At 29.5% G+C, this 20,829-nt stretch overlaps 2 protein-coding genes across 3 annotated transcripts; one reads left to right on the top strand and one right to left on the bottom strand.

Annotated features, from left to right (window-relative positions):
- Positions 1-108: 108 nt before the first annotated feature.
- On the top strand, positions 109-12,703 carry LOC116765685 (27 kDa glycoprotein-like). 2 transcript variants are annotated; one of them, XM_032655260.2, is made up of 8 exons: positions 111-343; positions 699-871; positions 8,832-8,944; positions 9,012-9,175; positions 10,205-10,347; positions 10,981-11,121; positions 11,376-11,408; positions 11,859-12,703. In XM_032655260.2, the coding sequence occupies exons 1-8, from the start codon at positions 310-312 to the stop codon at positions 11,937-11,939; spliced, it is 882 nt and encodes a 293-aa protein (XP_032511151.2). In that variant the 5' UTR covers positions 111-309; the 3' UTR covers positions 11,940-12,703. The 2 variants fall into 2 exon arrangements, with proteins under 2 accessions (XP_032511152.2, XP_032511151.2); XM_032655261.2 differs by lacking the exon at positions 11,376-11,408 and having other exon boundaries at positions 109-343.
- A 2,032-nt stretch (positions 12,704-14,735) lies between these two features.
- LOC116765867 (27 kDa hemolymph protein-like) lies at positions 14,736-19,168 on the bottom strand. Its single transcript, XM_032655493.2, has 7 exons — positions 19,023-19,168; positions 16,911-17,020; positions 16,726-16,838; positions 16,163-16,326; positions 15,903-16,024; positions 15,040-15,168; positions 14,736-14,827 (listed from the first exon to the last, which is right to left on the bottom strand). Exons 1-7 carry the CDS (start codon positions 19,153-19,155, stop codon positions 14,819-14,821), a joined length of 780 nt encoding a protein of 259 aa, XP_032511384.2. The 5' UTR covers positions 19,156-19,168; the 3' UTR covers positions 14,736-14,818.
- Between the last annotated feature and the right edge of the window lie 1,661 nt (positions 19,169-20,829).

Genomic DNA, 20,829 nt, shown 5'->3' with positions numbered 1-20,829 from the left:
AAAAGTTAAAAATAGTAAATCATTGTTAAGCTATTTTACGTCTAGCAACTGTGACAATCTAATTTCAGTGTCAACTGTCAATTTTAATTTGTACTTGGTAGTCATTCTAGAGTCTAAACTCTAGTTTTATGTTAAGTGTCGAGCAGTTAACGTTTTCTGGTTTTATAGATTTCTTGCTTAAAGTCAAAGCAAGCGTCGAACAAAGAACACGTTAATACGCTTATTACCTAAGTTTCACGTGAATCCGGTTTTTTTTGCCGTGAATAAATTATTGCATCAAAAGTTATTGAGTTTTTTAAGCGTACCAAAATGTTAAATTATTTTCTTCTATTTGTTTGTATTGGTAAGTTTAATTCCTTATAAAAGATATGAAGAATGAAGTAGTTATTTTATTCTTGCATATTTTTCTCGTATTCAATCTTTACAAAATATTCTGGTAAGTTATCTTGGGTCCATAGTTCAAAATTTCAACGTCCTGATTGACTTAGATATAGTAGGTAGGTATAGTCAATAGATATTTATATTTTAATTTTACTTTTAAAACATATTTCATTATAAATTAGAGATATTGTGATACATGGACAATGTATGTAAATATGTATTAATTTGTCTCATTTTTATTTCAATGTATTTTTCTCACTGATGTTAAGTGGTGAAGGTGGTATTGTTGTTTATTTAACTATTAAAATGTTTTGTAGGTACGGTGTTAGCTCAAGAACCTAGTTTAGATGATGCACTTGCATCCTTACCCCCAGAACTTCAAGGCAAAGTTGATGAGAACCAGATAAATGAATTAAAAAATAAATCAGTACAACTATTCCAGAAGAAATGTGATGAGAATGGAGGTTTGGATGCTTTTCCAAAGGCAGAGGTATGTTAATTTGGACAGATTTTTATAACTTTACATCTCAGAGTTTACAAAACCAACACACTCCTATCTTTATATAGTAATGATTTTTACATAAAGAAATAAAACACAAAGCTTTTTATAATGGTACATAATGCACATATTATATATATAATAATTTTCACTTTCTCAACACTTATACAATTTGTTGTCATTGAACAAAGGAAAGGGGCGCAAATATGAGACGATTGGCAATTTTTTTTCTTTTATGTAAATAACCACTTGAAATGACATAATTTAGTAATACAGTAAAGAGCAGTAGGTATAGTTCCAAAGACAATTTTGTTGTTATATCCAATGTTTGCAGCACATGATGTATTGTGCATTGTAAATAAGCAAATTAATAAAATATTCTATATATTGCCAATATATTTTTATTAAAATTGCTTTGTCATGTTTGTTGTCATATTACTCGGGTATAAAACAAAGTCCGCCATTGCTATAGATAGAAACAAAGCAAAATAACGCCTACAAGTAAAATGTTATTTTTATAAAAAATTTAATATGAAAAAATCTACAACAAATGTGGAATTCAATTTGAAGACATTTAATTTTTAATTGTTATTACACACCAGTCTGCACATAACTTTTGTCATTCTATAATGTAAGTATGTAATGAGATCTAAGATTTTATCGAGTTTTATTCATTTAAATGAAATACGTAAGTATGTATTAATCTTTTGCCTGTCCTGTTTATCAAATAAACATTATTTCTCAAAAATTCAATCATTTCAAATAAAGAATTTTTATAGTCATTATGAAATGGCATGATAACATCCATTTAATTATTGTGGTCATTAATATCAATGAAATTTTTAAAACCTTTGTATTTTATGAAGTAATGAACTTCAAATAAAAATATCATTGTCAATTAGATCAACAAATTTTTAGGCAGACATTTTAATAATGATTGCCATCTGGTTAATTTATTGGTTTATGTGACACCACATACCAGTCATTACATTCTGCTAACAATACTTGGTATCTGAACTTATTTAAAAATTACCTGGAAATTTAGTCTTGAAAAAGTTTGTATATCAAATCTACAGGTCAGTCTTAGCATTGGCCCAATTTCCTGGTGTCACTGTCAAAGCTGTAGGGATAAAAGCAACATACATTACAAAAAATATTTCAACTCTATTACTAAACATAAATGTCAAATAAATCTGCGAGGTTCATTTTGTACACAATGTATAAATATAGGCATGAGATTTAATTTCAGTTGCGTAACTTTTTACATAAAAAAAAAAAATATACATTTGCTATTTAATATTTTTCATTATTTTGCTTGTGTATATCAAGGTCATGGGTATATGTGAATAATTATCTGTCTTAGTATATTTTTTCCAATATTTGTCGAGTTTTTCTAAAAGTCTCACCAATAGTTTTTACCTCCATTCTAGAGGTTTAAGTCGTTGCTGTGAAGGTTATATTTCATTTTAATTTACTGACAGTTAAGCCGATGCCGCGTTATTTCCGTCCGGAAACGTGAATATAATTTTAAAAAGAGCACGGTCGATTTTGTTTATATATAATAAAAGGTCACCGTGAAAATTTCATAATTTAATTAAACGAGGCCAATTCGATTAAACAAGATAATGATAAAGATATCACACGATGAAATCGAAAACATAGTATCATTAATTATAATATAAATATTTGTAAAAAATCAAGGATCTTTATTGCTATTATATAATATTTTTTATGCTATGGCTGCATTCGCACTAGAATCGTGGAATATTTTGCCAATGTCAACGTTTTTATTTATTGGACGAATTATAATCTTGAGTAGTGTGTGGAGAAAACACAAAGGAGATTTTCGAACGGAATAAATACGTTTATATAATATTTATTATGCTTATTAAAAAAAACGACTAGTTATATTTATTTTTACCAGTACCTAGAACAATAATAAAGTTATAAGTATAAAAAGTAAAACTACACGTCGTTGTGAGTAGAACTTTGATCTTTATTCATTCGACCGGTTTTTATAAATATTTGTTAATTATATATATATATATATTAGAGAGAATACACTGATGTTTAGATTCTTTTGAATTATCAATAAATCTTAAATTAAAACTCAACATTTTTAATTTGTAGGAATATATATATATATGTTGTCTTCTTCTTTATTTAATAGTCAACCACAATCGCAATTTGGTAAATCGTTCGCCCGTAAAGATTATAAAATTATTAGTTACTACAATTTTATGGTCGGTGGTTAAGGCTTACCTCAGGCGTAAGGCTATTTTGATTTGGAATTTATTTATGTGTCGCTTTCGTATTATTACAATATGTTATATGATATCAAAGTGATATGACAATTGTCTGACGTGTGTAATGTCCCTTACTGTACAATGAATAAGGATAAAAATTCAAGTAGCCGCAATGGCTTTATTATACAATAGCCTTATTATATTAGATTAGTGGATGATTGCGTGACGCATGGGAACACAATGAGCTGAACAATGACTTATTTTTGCCTCCAGAGGGTCATACCAACTTAGCAAGCATGGACTTGAATTATAAACAATTGTATTTAAATCATCGTCATCATCGTCGTAGGAGTCTTTGCAGACTCGTCGTGGTCATCAGGTGTCAGTGTCCTTAGACTTGATGACTTTCTTGGGAAGATAGTTGCAGTGGTTTCCCCTTGTCTTCTGCACCAGCACTTTTTAGGGCTATTTAGACCCCAAGACTTGCTGTAGCCTCTTCCAGCCAGTATCGCGGCTGGGCTTGTGGTTATCACGCCACTGCTCGGTGACAACATTGGTCAGTGGTGTCTAAATATTATTAGAAAGTACACATGACTCGAAAAAGACCACATTGATACTTGCCAGGTTTCGAACCCGCGCCCTCACGTATGAGAGGCGGGCCTTTTAACCTCCAGGCCACCACGATTTAATTGCATAACTTCATACAAATTTAAAATTTTGAGTTTTAATTTAAGATTTATTATTATTACAATAGAGTCTAAACATCTCTTTTTTCTTTCTTGCATATATATAGTTTTTAAGTATTGTTCAATTCACCAGAAGCCAGAGATAAGTTAAATTTCTTTTATATTTAATTATTACTAGGAATTGGACGAACGTATCATTTCTATTATACTACTTGTTTGGTATGTTTCTTTAAGATAGTTAATAATATCTTTATGCAATTTTGCTTCATTAAAAAAATCTTAACTGTCACGTGGGCACAAAATATGGTTATATTTTGTCATGGTAATATGACTTCATACGGGAAGGATCGTTTATATTGAGCATCGTATTACACACTTCAATTGAAATGATTTTTTCTAATGCTTGCCTCATATAAATAGGTACATTCTGCGTTAGTAAGCACCTCATTATAAGGTTCATCATTCTATTTTATTGGTCGACATACTATTTCTGCTTATATATTTTTTTTATTTCACTTACTTTTCTATAATATAAATATAAATAATTGCTTCTATACATCGATAAAGGAAAAATATATATATACTTTACCATTACGACGTAACGTTAGAGGAAAATTCTGTGCACATTCGACAGTAATTAGGCGTAATTAAAGAATTGTGTTAATTATGTATTTTTTTTACCCTTCCGGGTGTCGTTTGTGCTTGGGCACCATCTAACAGTAATTAAGAAAGTCAAATCAAATACTAGCACTCATTTACTCTTAGAAAAGTATAGTTTATTGGAAATGCATAGAAATGTGCAAACAAAAGCTGTAGTATAGAGATGTTGCTATCCGTAAATAGGACTGGCATAGTATAATAATTGTTTTTTTTTTTACTAAATTTCCAGATTGTTTGGCAAATTATTATACTATTTGACATCAACATTTTCAGTGTTTTTACATGTAATCTCCTCTTTCCCCTATGGCAATTAAATTGTCCCATTCTTCTGATAAAATTTGTAAATTTGAACATGGATAGGAAAAAAATAAATTGTGATGCTTTCGAGCTTCAATGGTTCCCGTATTAAAAATACTAATAGTAAATTAAATACTATAGTATGAAACGTGTAGTAAACATTTTACCTAAACATGCAATTGTTCCTTTATCTCGTATAATGTGCCCAAACATATCTAGCTAACATAATGAGATCTAAGATTTTCGCGAGTATTCATTTAAATAAAACTAGTATTATTCGGATTTACTACACGGATTTTATTATTTAAAAACTACATAATCCCGACGTTTCGGTTACTTTGCAGCAACCGTGATCACACCTCGTCTGCCCGTGATCACGGTTGCTGCAAAGTAACCGAAACGTCGGGATTATGTAGTTTTTAAATAATAAAATCCGCGTAGTAAATCCGAATAATACTAGTTTTATTTATATCTAGCTAACACTATCTGGCCAAGACGTAGAATACATTTATATTAACCTACGTATGTCGTGTAACCTATTTGTATGTATGCATATTGTGTATCATTACGCCGTTACTCAGTTCCGCTTGCAATTTTTTTTAATATCGGCATGATTACTAGTCAGATTTTTGATTTTTTGCGTTATCTGATATATTATTTATCTGTAAGCTTACTCCACATTCATGCCTAGGTTTATTTGATAAGCAATTTATCACATCATTACAATCAGGTTCATTAAAAACTTCCTTTCTTTTCTACTGCATCTTGCAACGTTATGCTTAGTAATGTTTTAATTTTGATTACAATGTAAAAGATTTAAACAAATAAATCTGTATAAACAGATTATTAATTTAGAATAATTTCTATATTAAAATTTTTACCGAGCAATTATTAGCGGATGATTTTGTTTTTAAAACAAAAATATTTGTTACCTATATTAAATGTGTATGTTATAAAGTATTTCTATCGCTTTCATTCAATAATAATATCTCGGAGAATAAATTTATAAATTGTTACTAATTACTTATCGTAATGTACATGTTTAAATGACAACAAAAATAAAATACAATAATATGGCGTCAACTCTCTCCTGTATACAATCCCTGTCGAAAAATAATCAATGGTTAGGTGTTAATATCACATTTTGACAATCGTCTTTGTATTCCGACGCAGAAAGATAGTTGTTCTGAGTTCGAAGTAAATGTCTGTCTGTTTGTGTCTGCTGTAGTATCGTAGCTCGCAAACGGATCGACCGACTTCGATACATTTTTTTTTTGTTCAAAATCCAGTTTGATATGGTAGTTCTGAGCTATAATTCATTTCCAGCAGTGTCCAAGTACTCGATCTTCGCCAAAATGATTTAAGGCATTTATTCCTTGTATTGACTTGATAGAGGCTCGTGCCCGAATGATAGTTATATAACAATTAGGCCATATATTACAATTAGGTTAAGATATCAAACACATCTAATAGGACTCCACTGCGTTATAAAGTAGTTTTTGCCACTAAGAAGTTTTTTATCACAAAGTTACAGTTTAACCTACAAAGAATGCTAGATAGTTAAAATAGATCTATGACGTTATATGTTTAAATGACTCCTGGTTACTTCCTGGAATTTTTTATTAAGAACTTCTCAATCTTATACCTCGACCCTCTTGACCATGCACTTTTAGTAGTTAATTTAGGTGAGTTTAACAAGTAATTATCACAAGCCGGTTGACTCGATATATTCAGATACGTCCTTGTCTACCTGACGCTGACATTAACTTTGTGAATATAACTGTAAGACAAGGGTCGCATAATAATTAATGACACCCTTAGGTTTTTATCCTTAAAATGGACACCAATCAAATTTTCAGCTGTGTTTTTTTTTTCATCAGATCTCACGAATAACCCTTTTGACAATGAATACAGTACTAGTTGTGCAAGTCTTTATCATTTTTTCTATATTTACTTTTTAATGGCTCTATTATATAATACAAAAGAACAACTTCAAGAATATAACACTATATGTATATACTTACGTTTATTTACTAGTTTTTGTTTGCGAGTTCGTCTGTGTGTCTGCGGTATTGTGTCCAGAAACATACAACTTGTTATGGTGTATTCCCGTGCCAACTATATGTAGTGAAGGGATAAATTAGAGCGTATATCCTATTCTGATGTCTAATCTACATTATTGGAAAACTTTTATCAAAATCAGTTCAATATATTTCATGTGAGAACGCAACACACATCCACGTATCCCCACAAACCTTCACTTTTATAATATTATTAAGATACATGTGAGTTTACGTATGTTTAGATATTGTTTCGTTTACGCTATCTTTTAACGTAAATTTGACTTATTATTTTATGTTACATACTTTACAATAATTCTAATGTATAAGTGCTTAGTAAATCGCTGATAACTACTAAATTTTACACTCAAATTTTTCGCTATTTGGTTTTGCATTATTACAAGAATTTCAAATTATACGAATGTGCAAACTATAGACCTAATTGCCAATAAATAAATATGTGGTGTTATCATAAAATAGTTTTAATTAATTAGTAAGTATCAAGTTATAATGGTAATAGTGTGACAAAAGCAGAATGACTTTCTTTTCTAATTTATATCAATATTCTTAATATACGGATGAAAAATCCATGATGAGTTTTTTTCTTAGTCCAGATTTGATTCGTCCTACTACTGTTTGTCGTTTTTCATTCAATAAATAACCGACGTTAATAATATAATTTATTAGTAAATATGAGTTGAAAAACTATTAACTCTACGTATGAAGTGCGAAAAGCGTATAGTTTACACAGCGTTCGTCTGCTCATAAATTAATTTATATTTTTCATACGCTCATGTATTTTAATACTATAATATATATAACTATACTCCTATAGATGTAATACATTTAAATATTTTAATTGAGAAAATAAAATCTATAATAAAGTCTTATAAGATTTTTTAATCTTTTAGTCTCTATAAGTATATCTATTTGCCACGTACATTCACATTATTTATGATAATTTATATTTACTTAGCGAGCTGATATTCTCAACGAACGACGAAAACTCGTTTCAAAAGTACAAAGCGTTGGCTTAAATTTATTCTTGCGTCCCAGAAGTTTGCTCACTGTATTCAATTACTATTAATAAAAATATATTTTTAAGTCAAACATAACATTTCCAATCTCCTTCATGTTTTCTCTAATTCAGACTGTTTATATAGAAATAGTGCAAGATTTAACGGCTTAAAAAAATGTCTCTCATACTCAACGAAGGTATAATATGATAATTATCGCAACATATTCTAACCGCAAATTGTCATGCGACTGTGGTACGTATTGCTCGTATGTTAATACTGTGGAAAATTCTCACAATCAACATTTTTTTATTACTCAACTTGATAATCTGTTATGAAAATTTCGTAATGACATGATTTATCAATTATATTAAAATCAATATGAGGATGTTTAATTTTATTAAAGATTAGTAATATTTTACCTATAAAATATTTTTTTTTTTGCACTTTGTGTGAACAGCTGTAAATAATATATAATCATATGAAGAAAGCCGATTCATATATGTAATGCTGCTTCATATGAAAAATTTAACTCTTTACTTCGTTCGTACAAGTATACTTTAGGGCATGCAAGTCCAATACATTAGCACAAAATGACTTCGTAAATTGATGTTGGCTTGGATCCAAACGTCTATCTCATCAGTCTTTGTTCTCAATGAGAATGAAGTCTAGTTTTCTGTTTATCTTTTTTTTTCTTACCTTTGTGCTGTTTATCTTTATTTCTTTTGTGCTATTTATCTTTCTTTTTTTGACTCTAGGAATGTGTTTTCAGTATAACTACGTTATTTATTTGGAATAGTTTGTATTCGTTAGTGCGTAGATCAACATTTGGATAAAAATAAACGATTAATAATGTATTTCTTCTTGAAATTTTGGTCGTATATATATAAATTATTTATAAGAAATATTAATGACTTACATGTAATCAAACTTAATATCAATTATTATAAGTTAATGATGATTTAGAACAAGTTAATAAATTTCAGAACGCGTTCCAAGTTTTCAAAGATTGCATCCAAGATCTGGTAAATCCAGAAGTTTTGCAGAAGGAAATCAAAGACGCCACGCCGACAGGTCAAGTCGACGAAGTGTTCAAGAAGTAAGCGTTAACATACAAACTATATATTAGTTAATTTAAATTTATATATACATTATTTTATTTAAAGGTACTGCTACAAGAAACCAGATTTCAAAGGCTGCTTCCAGAACATGACTGAGACGATAAAGCCTTGTTTCTCAGTTGAAGAACAAAAGAATCTCAAAACTATATACAACATCTCGGAACAATTGGCGGAGTTTATATGTTTCAAGGACGGTGATAGAATCGCATGTGAGTCAAAAGTTATAACCGACTTGGGAATATTACGTTCTGTAATTGACCATATATATATATATATACATTCTAGATATGCTAGTCGTATTGTTAATAAGTACTTTGAAGATTTTCAACACTACATTTACATATAATCTGAATAGCTCTTTAAAGGCTATAACTGAATTTATTTATTTAAAAATATTTAAAAACGCGCCGTTTCTGTTTCATTCATACTTCTTTATAAGTTCATTAATTATTTGTGTCCCATAAACCTACAAGTACGTAAATATAAATTATTATCTCAAACGATAAGTCTGTACCAAAATGTATATTTAAAATACGACATTTATGTGTACTAAAGTGCAATCGATTTAATATTGATGTATGTAGATTGTTTATCATCAATAATTTATAAATTATAGTATATTGATCTATATTCCGTTAGCCAACTTGTAATAGGTAGTACATTATGAAGTAAAAAAAAAAACGATATTCAAATGAGCTGTCTGTTTGGGATGATTCGGTTTTATCATTCAAATATTTTTACGAACTCTTAACACAAGTTTTACGTCGTAAAAGTGTATATTATCAGTTTTTCATTTATATCTTCGCTTATACTACCATAAGAAATTTTTTTTTAATTAAATTTGGAAACTGTGATTAGTGTGACGATTCCAACTCAGCACGATCACTGATCAAAGTTCCGTTATTCAAATTATTTCAGATAGAAATGTACTTTTGTGCTTTATGTTAGGGTTGTTTTTGCCTTATCGCGATAGTGTCAAATCTCGGAATACATGTTCAATGATTTATTCCGTATGAAATTCGAATGTTCTATTAAAGATGAGAAAATATAAGATTCATTGGTTTACCGTAAACAGTAATATATAGAATGATAATTTGCTGTCTTATATGAAAAAAAAATATTTTAGAATATATAAAAAATAACTGTGTAAAAAAATTTTTTTTTTTATAAAAATTCCATTTTAGAAATAAAAAATTCTGGTCAGATATCAAATGAATATATGGTTGTTGCTATTGTAGTGTTCATCTCAGAAAATGGTCCGGAATGTATAACTGAGAAACAGGAAGCGATCGAGGAGTGCTTCAACAAGACGCTAGGCGCTGACTTGAAAATACACCAAGAAAACTTCTCCATAGACAACCTTCCCAAGATACAGTTTACGGTAAGTTAAGCCTTGTTGCACTATCACTATTTTATGAATTCTTTTATATGGCAACACTATTTTATGTCATTTATCATCAGTTGGCAATACCACCTCCATACTATATATATGATTACAACGTTTAGAATTCGATATTTTATATTATTCTTACTAGTTATATATGTAAATAGGGCTAAATGCACAAAAGGAATGTTATTAGAAGGAATCAATTATATTCAGAAATCTGTTCACCTAAATTACAAAATATGAAAAAAATTTGAAACGAAAATTTTAGCAAGTTATTTATTATGAAACAAATATATATACTTTTCTTTTTATGTTCGACATAATACTTTACCAAAAATGAAAATGGTTTCAAAATAACAGTAAAATCTTTAAGTTTCATAACTAGAAATAAAAACCCGAACCATCATTTAGTTGTCACCTTTAAAAAGTCTTTATATAGGAATCGAGTGGATTTGTAGACCTAAAATTAAAATCAATGTGCCTAAGTCAACAGTCCTTTATAACTGTGATTAAAGATCAAACTTAATAGTTAATATTGAAAATAGATAAGGCTGTTCGTTTTCCAAGAAATATATATTTTGATTAAGGAATGTAATGTACTATTAAAATATAATTACTTTTTCTTAGGACAAAGAGTGCGGCCAATTCGCTGATCTTCAAAAGTGCGTGGTGTCGTCCTTGGAGTCGTGTGAGGCGCCAACGTCTGCCAACATCATGGAATCGCTGTTCAAGTTCGCTAGAAAAGCAACCCCATGCAAGGAATTACCGGTATTTGACCTTATTACCTTTTACCCCCAAGTTATTAATAGTCCTTACTCACTTTAGGCTCGTTTTCACATATATTATATATATAAACTATGCTCTATTTATCCAATCGTTGTCTTTAAGAAAGACTTTAGATTGGCACCATGATGAGTAATTATAAGGGATGATCTTAGCATTAAAAAAATCCAATAACAATATACACACACACACATATATATATATCTTCTAAGAATTTAAATGTTTAATATCTTCTATAGGAAAACGACAGCACGGCTAGAGGTCAAAAAGGAGTAAGTTTTAATAATGAAATAAACTCTGCTTGACAAAACTATTCTTGTCTCTGTTGTGCTTTTTTCTGTTCTTCTCAGCTATGTACACTTGCTTAATCATTTTGGTATAACGTTTGGTACGTACATTAGAAAAATAATATTTTCATTACACTCACACCAAAGTGTTGGAGGGTAGTTCATTTAATTTTATTATAATTTTGCATTCATGTTGGAGTTTCAAACTTTTATACATATACTCATTCCGATGAAAACATGTCTGTTCTTTGCTGCTTCATTATTTATTTCCTTTGTTGGTCTTTGTGCTGTCCTCGCATTTTCATTATTATACTTTGTTTTAATTGCTTTAGTGTATACTGTACTTTCTGGATCTGTTTAAATGTTCTTATAAAAGTAATGGAACTATCTACTCATTAAAGACTTAAAATATAAATAAGCTTGTAATTATTTCAGGAAAAGGGCTTCAATTCAGCGAACACGTTAACTGTGAGATCCTTTGCCATGGTTGCAATACTATTCTCTTTAATCATATAAGTCTTTCCAACACATAACCCTGGTACGATTTCATATTTGTTTATATATTTTTCAAGAATTTTGCCATGATTCATTAACTTTTAATTGATTAAAAAAAAAATTCACGAAAAATATTTAAGACATTCCTTTTTTAAAATTTTAGAACGCCTCATTGGTTTAAAACAAAAACGGGCAAAATTCACCTACGTAGTAGTTCTAAATAACAATTAGCTGGTATTGTAGTGTATGATTCCAAAACAAATTACCAAATAAATTCACCTTATATAGATAAATATATGTAAAGCCAATAAATAATTAGCCAAAACATTTGCTTCCATCCGTACTGAAAGTGCTATATTTACAGGCCATATAGGTGTTATTTTTGTATAGATTTATTGTAAGCTTAAACTAATTTATGACTGGCTTCATGGTACTATTAGGATTAGCAGATTTATATAACAGGTCACATATTCAGCTTGTTGTTCTTAGTGCCAATGTTTAATAGTAATAAATTTTATAATACCCTAGTTATTTATATAGATTTATCTATTGGAGCCAGTTAACTGTACAACGACATATCCCTTTGATTTTAAATCATAGCTAGTAAGTCTACATTCCATATAAAAAAATTACAGGCTGTTGTATTTTTTTTTAAATATATTTTTTTTATATTTTTATAGATCTTTGTTAGTCTATTGTAGAGCGTGTAGTGCTTAGTGGTTTTCATTTGGTATTTGTGACGATATTGCTTTATAAATTATTAAAATGGTGGTTCAGAATTATAATGACACTTTTATTTAATACTTTATCCCTTTTTCCTCATTTTCAGCCGGAAAACTAGTATAGCAACTTAATAATTAATTTTCTTTTTATCGTACGCAATTCTACCTAATGTTATTACAAAGAAAATATGTTCTTTTTTTTGTTACTCAAACAAGAACTGGTTACTTAAAGTGTCAGGAAATCCCAAAATGTAGATCTAAAGGAACTTCCACTTAATTGAACTAGTTCCTTAATGACTTAAAGTGCGGAACTAGATCAAGCGGTCAATATTGCGAGTGCAGTTACGTTAGTAAGTTCGTGATGACTTCAATTAAAGGAGGTTTGATATCAAAGGTATGTCAAAATAGCCCGCCTTCGCTTTGACAGTCAGTGTCAATCCCTTGGAACTTGAGTATAAAGGCAGTTACATATCTGGTAGTGTTATTACATCACATCGGAAATAATAATTAATTTTCTCCTCATGAATATTAAAAAATGAGTATACACTAATTTGATTTAAATTAAGAGTACTCAAATATACTTTTTTAAATGATTTCATTGCAGTTTGAATTGACGCGTAGTAGCCATATTTGGGAAAGGATGGGGTGAAACTGTCTCTTTGGAAAATATAATTACATCTAGTTATTTAAATTTATACAATGTATGTTGTATAGTTTCAGAAAAGATTTTTGGAACCAAAATTTTGCAATTACGACGTAACTAATTAGATTTGTTTTTGCTTTGTGTAATTTCAAATCATGTTTCCTAATTGGAGAAGGTCTGTATTTTAGTTTTCAGACCCAAGAACTCTTACATTTTAATTGACTTTAGGAATTTATGGATTGGTTTGTTGTCCAACAGGTATTTTTTATATTGCAAGTCTAAGTATTTGACATTTCATTCAGATGGATAAGAGAGTGATCTTATAGAGATTCAATTTTACTGCTTGTGTTAAGGGAAAAATATAATTCAAAATGATTACTTTAATTATTACAATGCTAAAATTTTTAAAAATAAAATTAAGTAAGCTTAAAAAAAATATTACTTTAAAAAGACTATGGCATTTTCTGTATACCATAGCGTCACTTGCACTGGAATCTTGGAATATTTTGCCAATGTCAACGTTATTATTTGTTGGACGTATTATAATCCTGAGTACTGTGTGGCGAGAAAACTATTTTTCTTTTCCTGTGACAATACATTTGTCATATTGACATGTAGATACATTCTTTCAAATACATGTTTCATATCCTAACTACTTTGCGCAGTTTAACATTTCAAGATACACAATTTAAGTATTAGAGGTTATATGCACAATGAAATTTTATTTTCGATTATAAAATTACGTTTTAGATTTTTCGGATATACTACGCGCATTTATTATATTGTGTGTCATGTCTACTTATCAATATGAAATATCTGTACTAAAATGGATTAAATACTAATTGAGATAAAAGAACTCTATTTTTAATTAGTTTCCAATAATCTAATTTGATGCCTAACCAAACATATAATATTTCTTTACATCTAATCACCTTTTGAAGTTTGCGCCTTCCACAGACTGAGTAACTAATGTTGTCTTATTCATAAACGGCTATCGAGTGAGACGCCTGAGCAAGGAGAACATCGATTGTCACTTTTTTATGAACGGTTCTAAAAGAAATCAGCTAAGGACTGCGAGCGTCGTCTTTAGCCAGCCACCGATCTGCTCAAGTACTTCTTAATGAACTAGCAGAAGAGAGAATGATTCGTCTCCATAATCTGCGTGGCCGCGAAAGTAAAAGCTTGGAAAATGCTGAACAATTAAAATTAGAGAATTTTTTTTTTGGTTCCCCTCACTTTTTTATTTACCTCAAGTTTTAGAATATTCTATTATAGGAACCTGACTTGGTGACTATGGGACCACTTGGGGAGTGTAATCTTTCAGATAAAAAAAGGAATTTTCTTAAACCGGTCCAGGAGTAACTAAAAAAAATCGGATCACATAAGTAAAAAAGATTAATAGGAATTTTGAACTTCCTCCCTTTTGAGGTCGTGTTAAAATAAATAGTCATGTATGAAGAAATATTTTATTACCAACTAATGTTACATTTTGTAATGGTACTTGCGTAATTTTCCGAGATCTTCAGACATCGTTCTTAGATATTCTGAAACAATTTTAACAAACAAATAAATTATTACGAATAAGAAAAAGTTCGATTAAAATATTTAAAAAAAAATCTTTCAAAAAAACATGACTTCTATGCGCTGTTTGAGATGAAAATTGAAGCTGTCGATATTATGGCCTTGAGTTCAATATATTAAAAATGGAAATATAAATAACCCACATAACATATTACACAATAACTAATGTTCTCACCTTGCAAGGCGAGTCTTTCCTTATGTATCTGAATAGCGACTCTGCCATGTTCCCTGGTGTGGGTGTGTCGCATTCCTCTAATGCTTTCACTACGCATGACGTTAGCTCGTCCACCTTCTTGCATTGATCCTGTTTCACGATTAATTCAGATATAAAGAATCGTCTAAACTTAAAGGACGGCTTTACATTGTGACTTTCTCAATATAAACAGGGGATTCTTTACCTAATGTACAGGAGAGATTTTCGAACACAAGCGTGTTAGCATAAGATCTTAATTTGATACCGATATGGTGAGAGTATATTAATATTAAATAATATTAAGTCCGCAATGTTAAATCTCGTACCACGTGACTCACTTGATCGTGCATAAATATAAAAATATAAGTCAATTGATTAAAGACATCTGATTCAAAATTGATTTACAAGATCTCATCCGAAACAAACATACATACAATATAATTTTAAATAAAAGCTTGTTATAAAAGTGAATTTCCATAACAAAATAACCTGAACAGCTGATCGACTGTGGTTGATCATTTTTTCAAATTTTGATGTTTTCATAATCGTGTAACTTTATTACGGGCATATTAATTCGAACCTATTAAAATTTCAAAAGTTTTTTACAAAAAGCCGTTAGAGTTATAGGGCACGGAAGTTACATAAGATAGTATGTAGAGATACATTTGATAATTCATATTGAACAATCCTTCCAAAACAACATTTTTAGGTAAAAAACTGTCACAGACTGACTGACATATAGTTATCAGATAGTTGAAAATTTAGTAATTTCAGTCCGCATCAATACTGATGAAGTAAACTAGAATTGTTCTAAAATGTCTTGATTTATTAATAATTGTACTTACGGCCAGTTTGAGTTTTTTGGCTTCGTCAAAGTTGCTCAAAATACTCTTGATGCCTGTGGTGCATGACTCAATGGCGGATGCTTTGTCTCTAAAACATTCGGGACCGCCTTCAGCGATGAACACTGAAAAATACGTAGTTATTACTTATTAGTTTTGATATTTTATAAACATAAAAAAAATTATGTCTATGATGTTTAGAATTTACCTAGGACTCATTAATGGCTACTTCCATCTAATAAATAACTAAACTAGATACTCACTCGCTATCCTATCACCATCCTTATAGCAGACGAAGTCTATGAGCTGGTCGGTGGCTGAGTCAGCATAAGGAATCCTCTCCCGCTGGCTCTGATCCAAACACGGCGAAACGGCCGCGGTCACGTCGTGGATACACGTCTTGAGTTGAGGCGACTTCTCGCAGTATCTTTAAATATATTATACACGTTTTATATTAAACTGAAACGGTTAGAACAACTGACATAACTACGTTTTAAGCCTTTCAAACATGGTATATTTTGGTGTTGAAATACATATATTTATATGTCACTGGTTTAATCCGAAGTTAATTATTGAAGGGACATATAAAAATGGGTATATATTGGCGGAAATATAATAAGCAAAGCATACTAGATAATATGGTATTTTGATGTACATTTACTGATTTACGTTAGTATATGCTATTGATGGTGGGTGAAAATTGTAAACTTTTCCATTTTCTTATTACTACCAAATAGTGGGACACAATTTTTCAATTTACTTAGTAGTATTCACAGCACAATCGGGAAATAGGATCAAAAAGTAAATAGTATCGAGTTTGACTTACTTTTTGAACACCTCGTCAAGAGCTCCTTTGGGCTTAGCTGCCTCTATTTCTTGCCTAACAGTATTGAAATCAAACAGACCCATCAAACAATCGACGAACTGTTTAATTTTGTTCTGAAATATAAATTGTCAAAATTAATTAATTGATTATTATAAATTATTACAATTTATTATATAAACACTTACAACGACTTCGTCAACTTTGTCCTCAGCGTTGTTTTTTTTGCAAACATTTTTTATCATTTCTTTAACATGCTCTCGTTGTTCATCGCTGACCTTGTATTCGGCTAAAACACCTACAATCAAATTTCATGTTTAAGAACCATTATAACTTCCGCATTCTGAGAACCGAGTGCATAAAGATAACTTTTCAGTCTACAGACGTCGTTAAAAGTATCTTAGAACAAAATTTTAAATACCCACATACAGCCTAACGGTCGCAATTAGTAATTTGAGCTACTCAGATCGTTTAAGTTGCTTGGACACATACATTTTAATTTTAATTCACCGAAAGTTAATGAATTATAAGAAACTATTTGGATAACTAAAATTTATCCAAATAGCTTATTAGTTATATCTTAACCAGTAACAATGAAAACCTCAACAAAGATATTCTTATATGACAATAGAATATTAAAAAGAACATATTTCAGGACGAACTGTAATATTTACGTGGTTCAAAGCAGTTGCCGGGTTTATACAAACAAAAAGTATAGTTTTTTTGCAGATACCTACTTGAACAAACTCAAAAGTAACATTTTTTCCATAATATATCATCAATATATTTTTTATCATTTTACAACTTGATTCAATTAAAATATAAGTTAGATTTCCGGATATTCAGCAACCGTGATCGCGGGCAGACGATATGAAAATTTCGGGAGTAGGTAGTTTTAAAATAATAAAAAGCAAGTAGTATACCCCATAACATTTCTTTTATTTTAATGAATACACGCTAAAAACTTAGATATCATTCAACGTTTACCTTATCATTTTAAGCTATACGTAAGATACAGATGAACTCCAAATAAAACTTATAAGGACAGCATACATATCCTGTGACGTTTATACTCGATAGATTTATATATATACCTATATAGAATTATTTTTGTATTAATGATTGTTTATCTTTAAGATAATACAACAATAACAACCTTTTAACCTTTATAACTATCTAGAAAAGTCCATGATTAACAAATCATTTGTTTAAGAGCTGTTATCTGGCAACACTGCCGGTAAACAGAAGCTCGAAAAATATTAATGGTTTATAAACATACTTTGTAAAAATATATTACGTTAGTTTACTTATAAGTAGACAAAATTTTCTTATAAGTAGAATACTTTATGTATATAAGTAATAAGATATTTCTAATCTATAATTTAAATTATTAACATAGCTTAAGCTATTTATTGAATTTTGTTTTTGTAACATTGTCGCTAACGACAAACAGGAGGTAAGAGGTTAACGCACAGAGTTAAGTAAGTAAACGCGATCCAGCGGCACTTTAGAGATAAATTGGTAAATCGCTCCATTGCACAGGAAAAGGGGACTGGATGCAATGTCATGAAACAATCATACTCGTACTTGTTATCTATATGTGGGTTACACTCGCAAGCGATAACTCACACACGCTCATCCTATATTGTTCGCGCTAAAGACGATGGTATTGATCCCTTCTATGATGAGCAACAATGCAATTACAAAAATCAACAATTAGTATGTTACGTATTGGACTGAAGTTTATATATATACTTTGGCTTAGAATGCATCAAAATCAGTACAGTAAAGATATTTTCTACATGAAAATAAGGGTCATCATAATTTGCGTTTAGTTGCGATAACATTGTTATTAGAAATAATTAAACAAAGTTACATAGAAGATAACTATGATTATTTCTTTTGTATAAAATAATATATATTGTTGTACATCATTGTTTATAAAAATATATAATAATTATTTTATTTTTATTTTTTTAATGTTTCAGTTTTTTTTATTTATGTATGATTAATGAGAATTATAGGTACAGCCAAATTTACAGGAGCAGGTATAATTATTTTATATTTTATAATATTGAATGAATGGATTGCTAACCGTATGTCATTGCGAAAACATATCTTGACATATTTTAAACATATAATAAAGAACCTTACAATACCAACTCAAAATAATTAAAATTATTTAAAATTAAACTGAAATCAATCATAAAATGAAAAAACCTATTGAAATATTGAATTTACAATTATAAAACCATTGCAAGGAAAGGTCCACAGATTAAATATAATATAAACAATCTTACCAACAGCCAAAAAGGCGACTAATATAGTCTTCCAAATCATGTTCGTTTTTTTTGAAATCACGTCCTGAGTCGACCCAAGTTGTAGACGAACTGAGCCACCGACGTCCAGACTCATTTTATATAATAAACTCATGTTCACTCAAAATGTGATTATTCTTACAGTATACGTTATTATTGTCTTATTAAAACTGTAATAAAGACCAAGATGAGAAATTCATTTTCTTTTGTTAAATTTTTATATCTATTCGGCTGTTGCATATAAATTTTTTGTAATTTTTTCTAAAATGTTGTGAAGCTACATGTGTTACCACCCCCCCCCCCTCCCCCCAACAATGGCTTAAAAATAAATAGTTCATTATTAAGACGTCACTATATCGAACAAATATAATATATATGTCTGCCGAAAAAAATCCTTTTCTTCCAGATCTTTTGAGAATTTAAAAATAATGAATTCTGTATTTCTTTGTATCTACCAACTGTGTATGCACCGCTACCTTAAACAAAATATGTTTGTTATCTATGATTTTAAAGATTAAAAAATCAGTGAAAGAATTTATTAGACATGCTGAACCATGATAATTATTTTGGTAAGTAATATAATATGACACTTTTTATATACACGCTATTACCACATAAAGACTTAACTGAATAAGTTTAACTCCAAAAAGTATGGCTTAACACATTTAGTAAGAAATGTGTGTTATTTATTTAAGGAGTTTTTATTTATAATTTGAATTACTAAATAAATATATATTGCTAAAACTAATCTGCTATAATATTGTAATTAAATTAAATATAAACAAAAGTTTGTTACCTTTTTTTAAAGTACCTTCAAACACTAAACCCAAACACATAAACTCTGTGTGATGACGATCCTCGATATTTTATCGTACGAGTTTTCAGAATAGGCACCGGTGAAGCATCAAATTAACGATTGTATTGTGAGAGCGGCTTGACCCCAGTAGTCTCCGACGATATAGGCTTTATCGTCTTATTGTTTTTTTTTGTGAATAGATCTCAAATTACTAACAGGTTTGTAATTAATATTGGACCTAATAGCTAAGACTTTTCAACGGTTTTTATATGTTTGAACAAATTGATTACTTAAAAATTGTCAATACATTAATAGACACATTCAGGTTAAAATGCATCTATTTAAAAACACTTAAAATAAAAAAGCTTTAATTTAATTTTTTTTTAAGTATGTAGATTAGGTACGTATATTTAAAAAAAAAGAAATAATACTGGCAAACCGAAATCTACAAATTACTAAAAAAGCAAATCAGTCAGGGCTTAAGATTTTTTATTATATTATTCATATTTTTGAGCCGGGACCAACTTCTACCTAATTATTGTGTAAATAATTTTCTTATCGCCTATTACTTAAGATAATTAAATGCAAAAAACACATAATTATTGGAACTAAATCCTGATTGCCGACATAACGAGAAAGTTTCCAAAAAACCATTCAGTTCATTTAACGTCCTCGTGCTATACAACAAATAATAATATTATTGTAATAATATTTACTAGTAAAATCTTTTATAATCTCAGATATAATTAATGTTTATGCTCATTAGTTCAGTTACTTTGATAATCATTTATGAAAGTTTTAAACTTTGTCTGCAGTAGCCTTTATTCTCGGAACAATCGTGTCTTGTTTATTGATAAAAATAACAGTAAATATATTTTTTTTTGTTTAAATGACGATTTCTCTAATAAAATTAGTATAGTTTCGCTGCTCAGTTTGCAATCAAATGTGATCATGTCGGCTACAATTAAAATAACCTATTTTTCCACAATCCTA

Source organism: Danaus plexippus, chromosome 11 (assembly GCF_018135715.1).
Source record: "Danaus plexippus chromosome 11, MEX_DaPlex, whole genome shotgun sequence".
Lineage (NCBI taxonomy): Eukaryota > Metazoa > Arthropoda > Insecta > Lepidoptera > Nymphalidae > Danaus > Danaus plexippus.
This window is presented reverse-complemented; position numbering and strand designations above follow the sequence as displayed.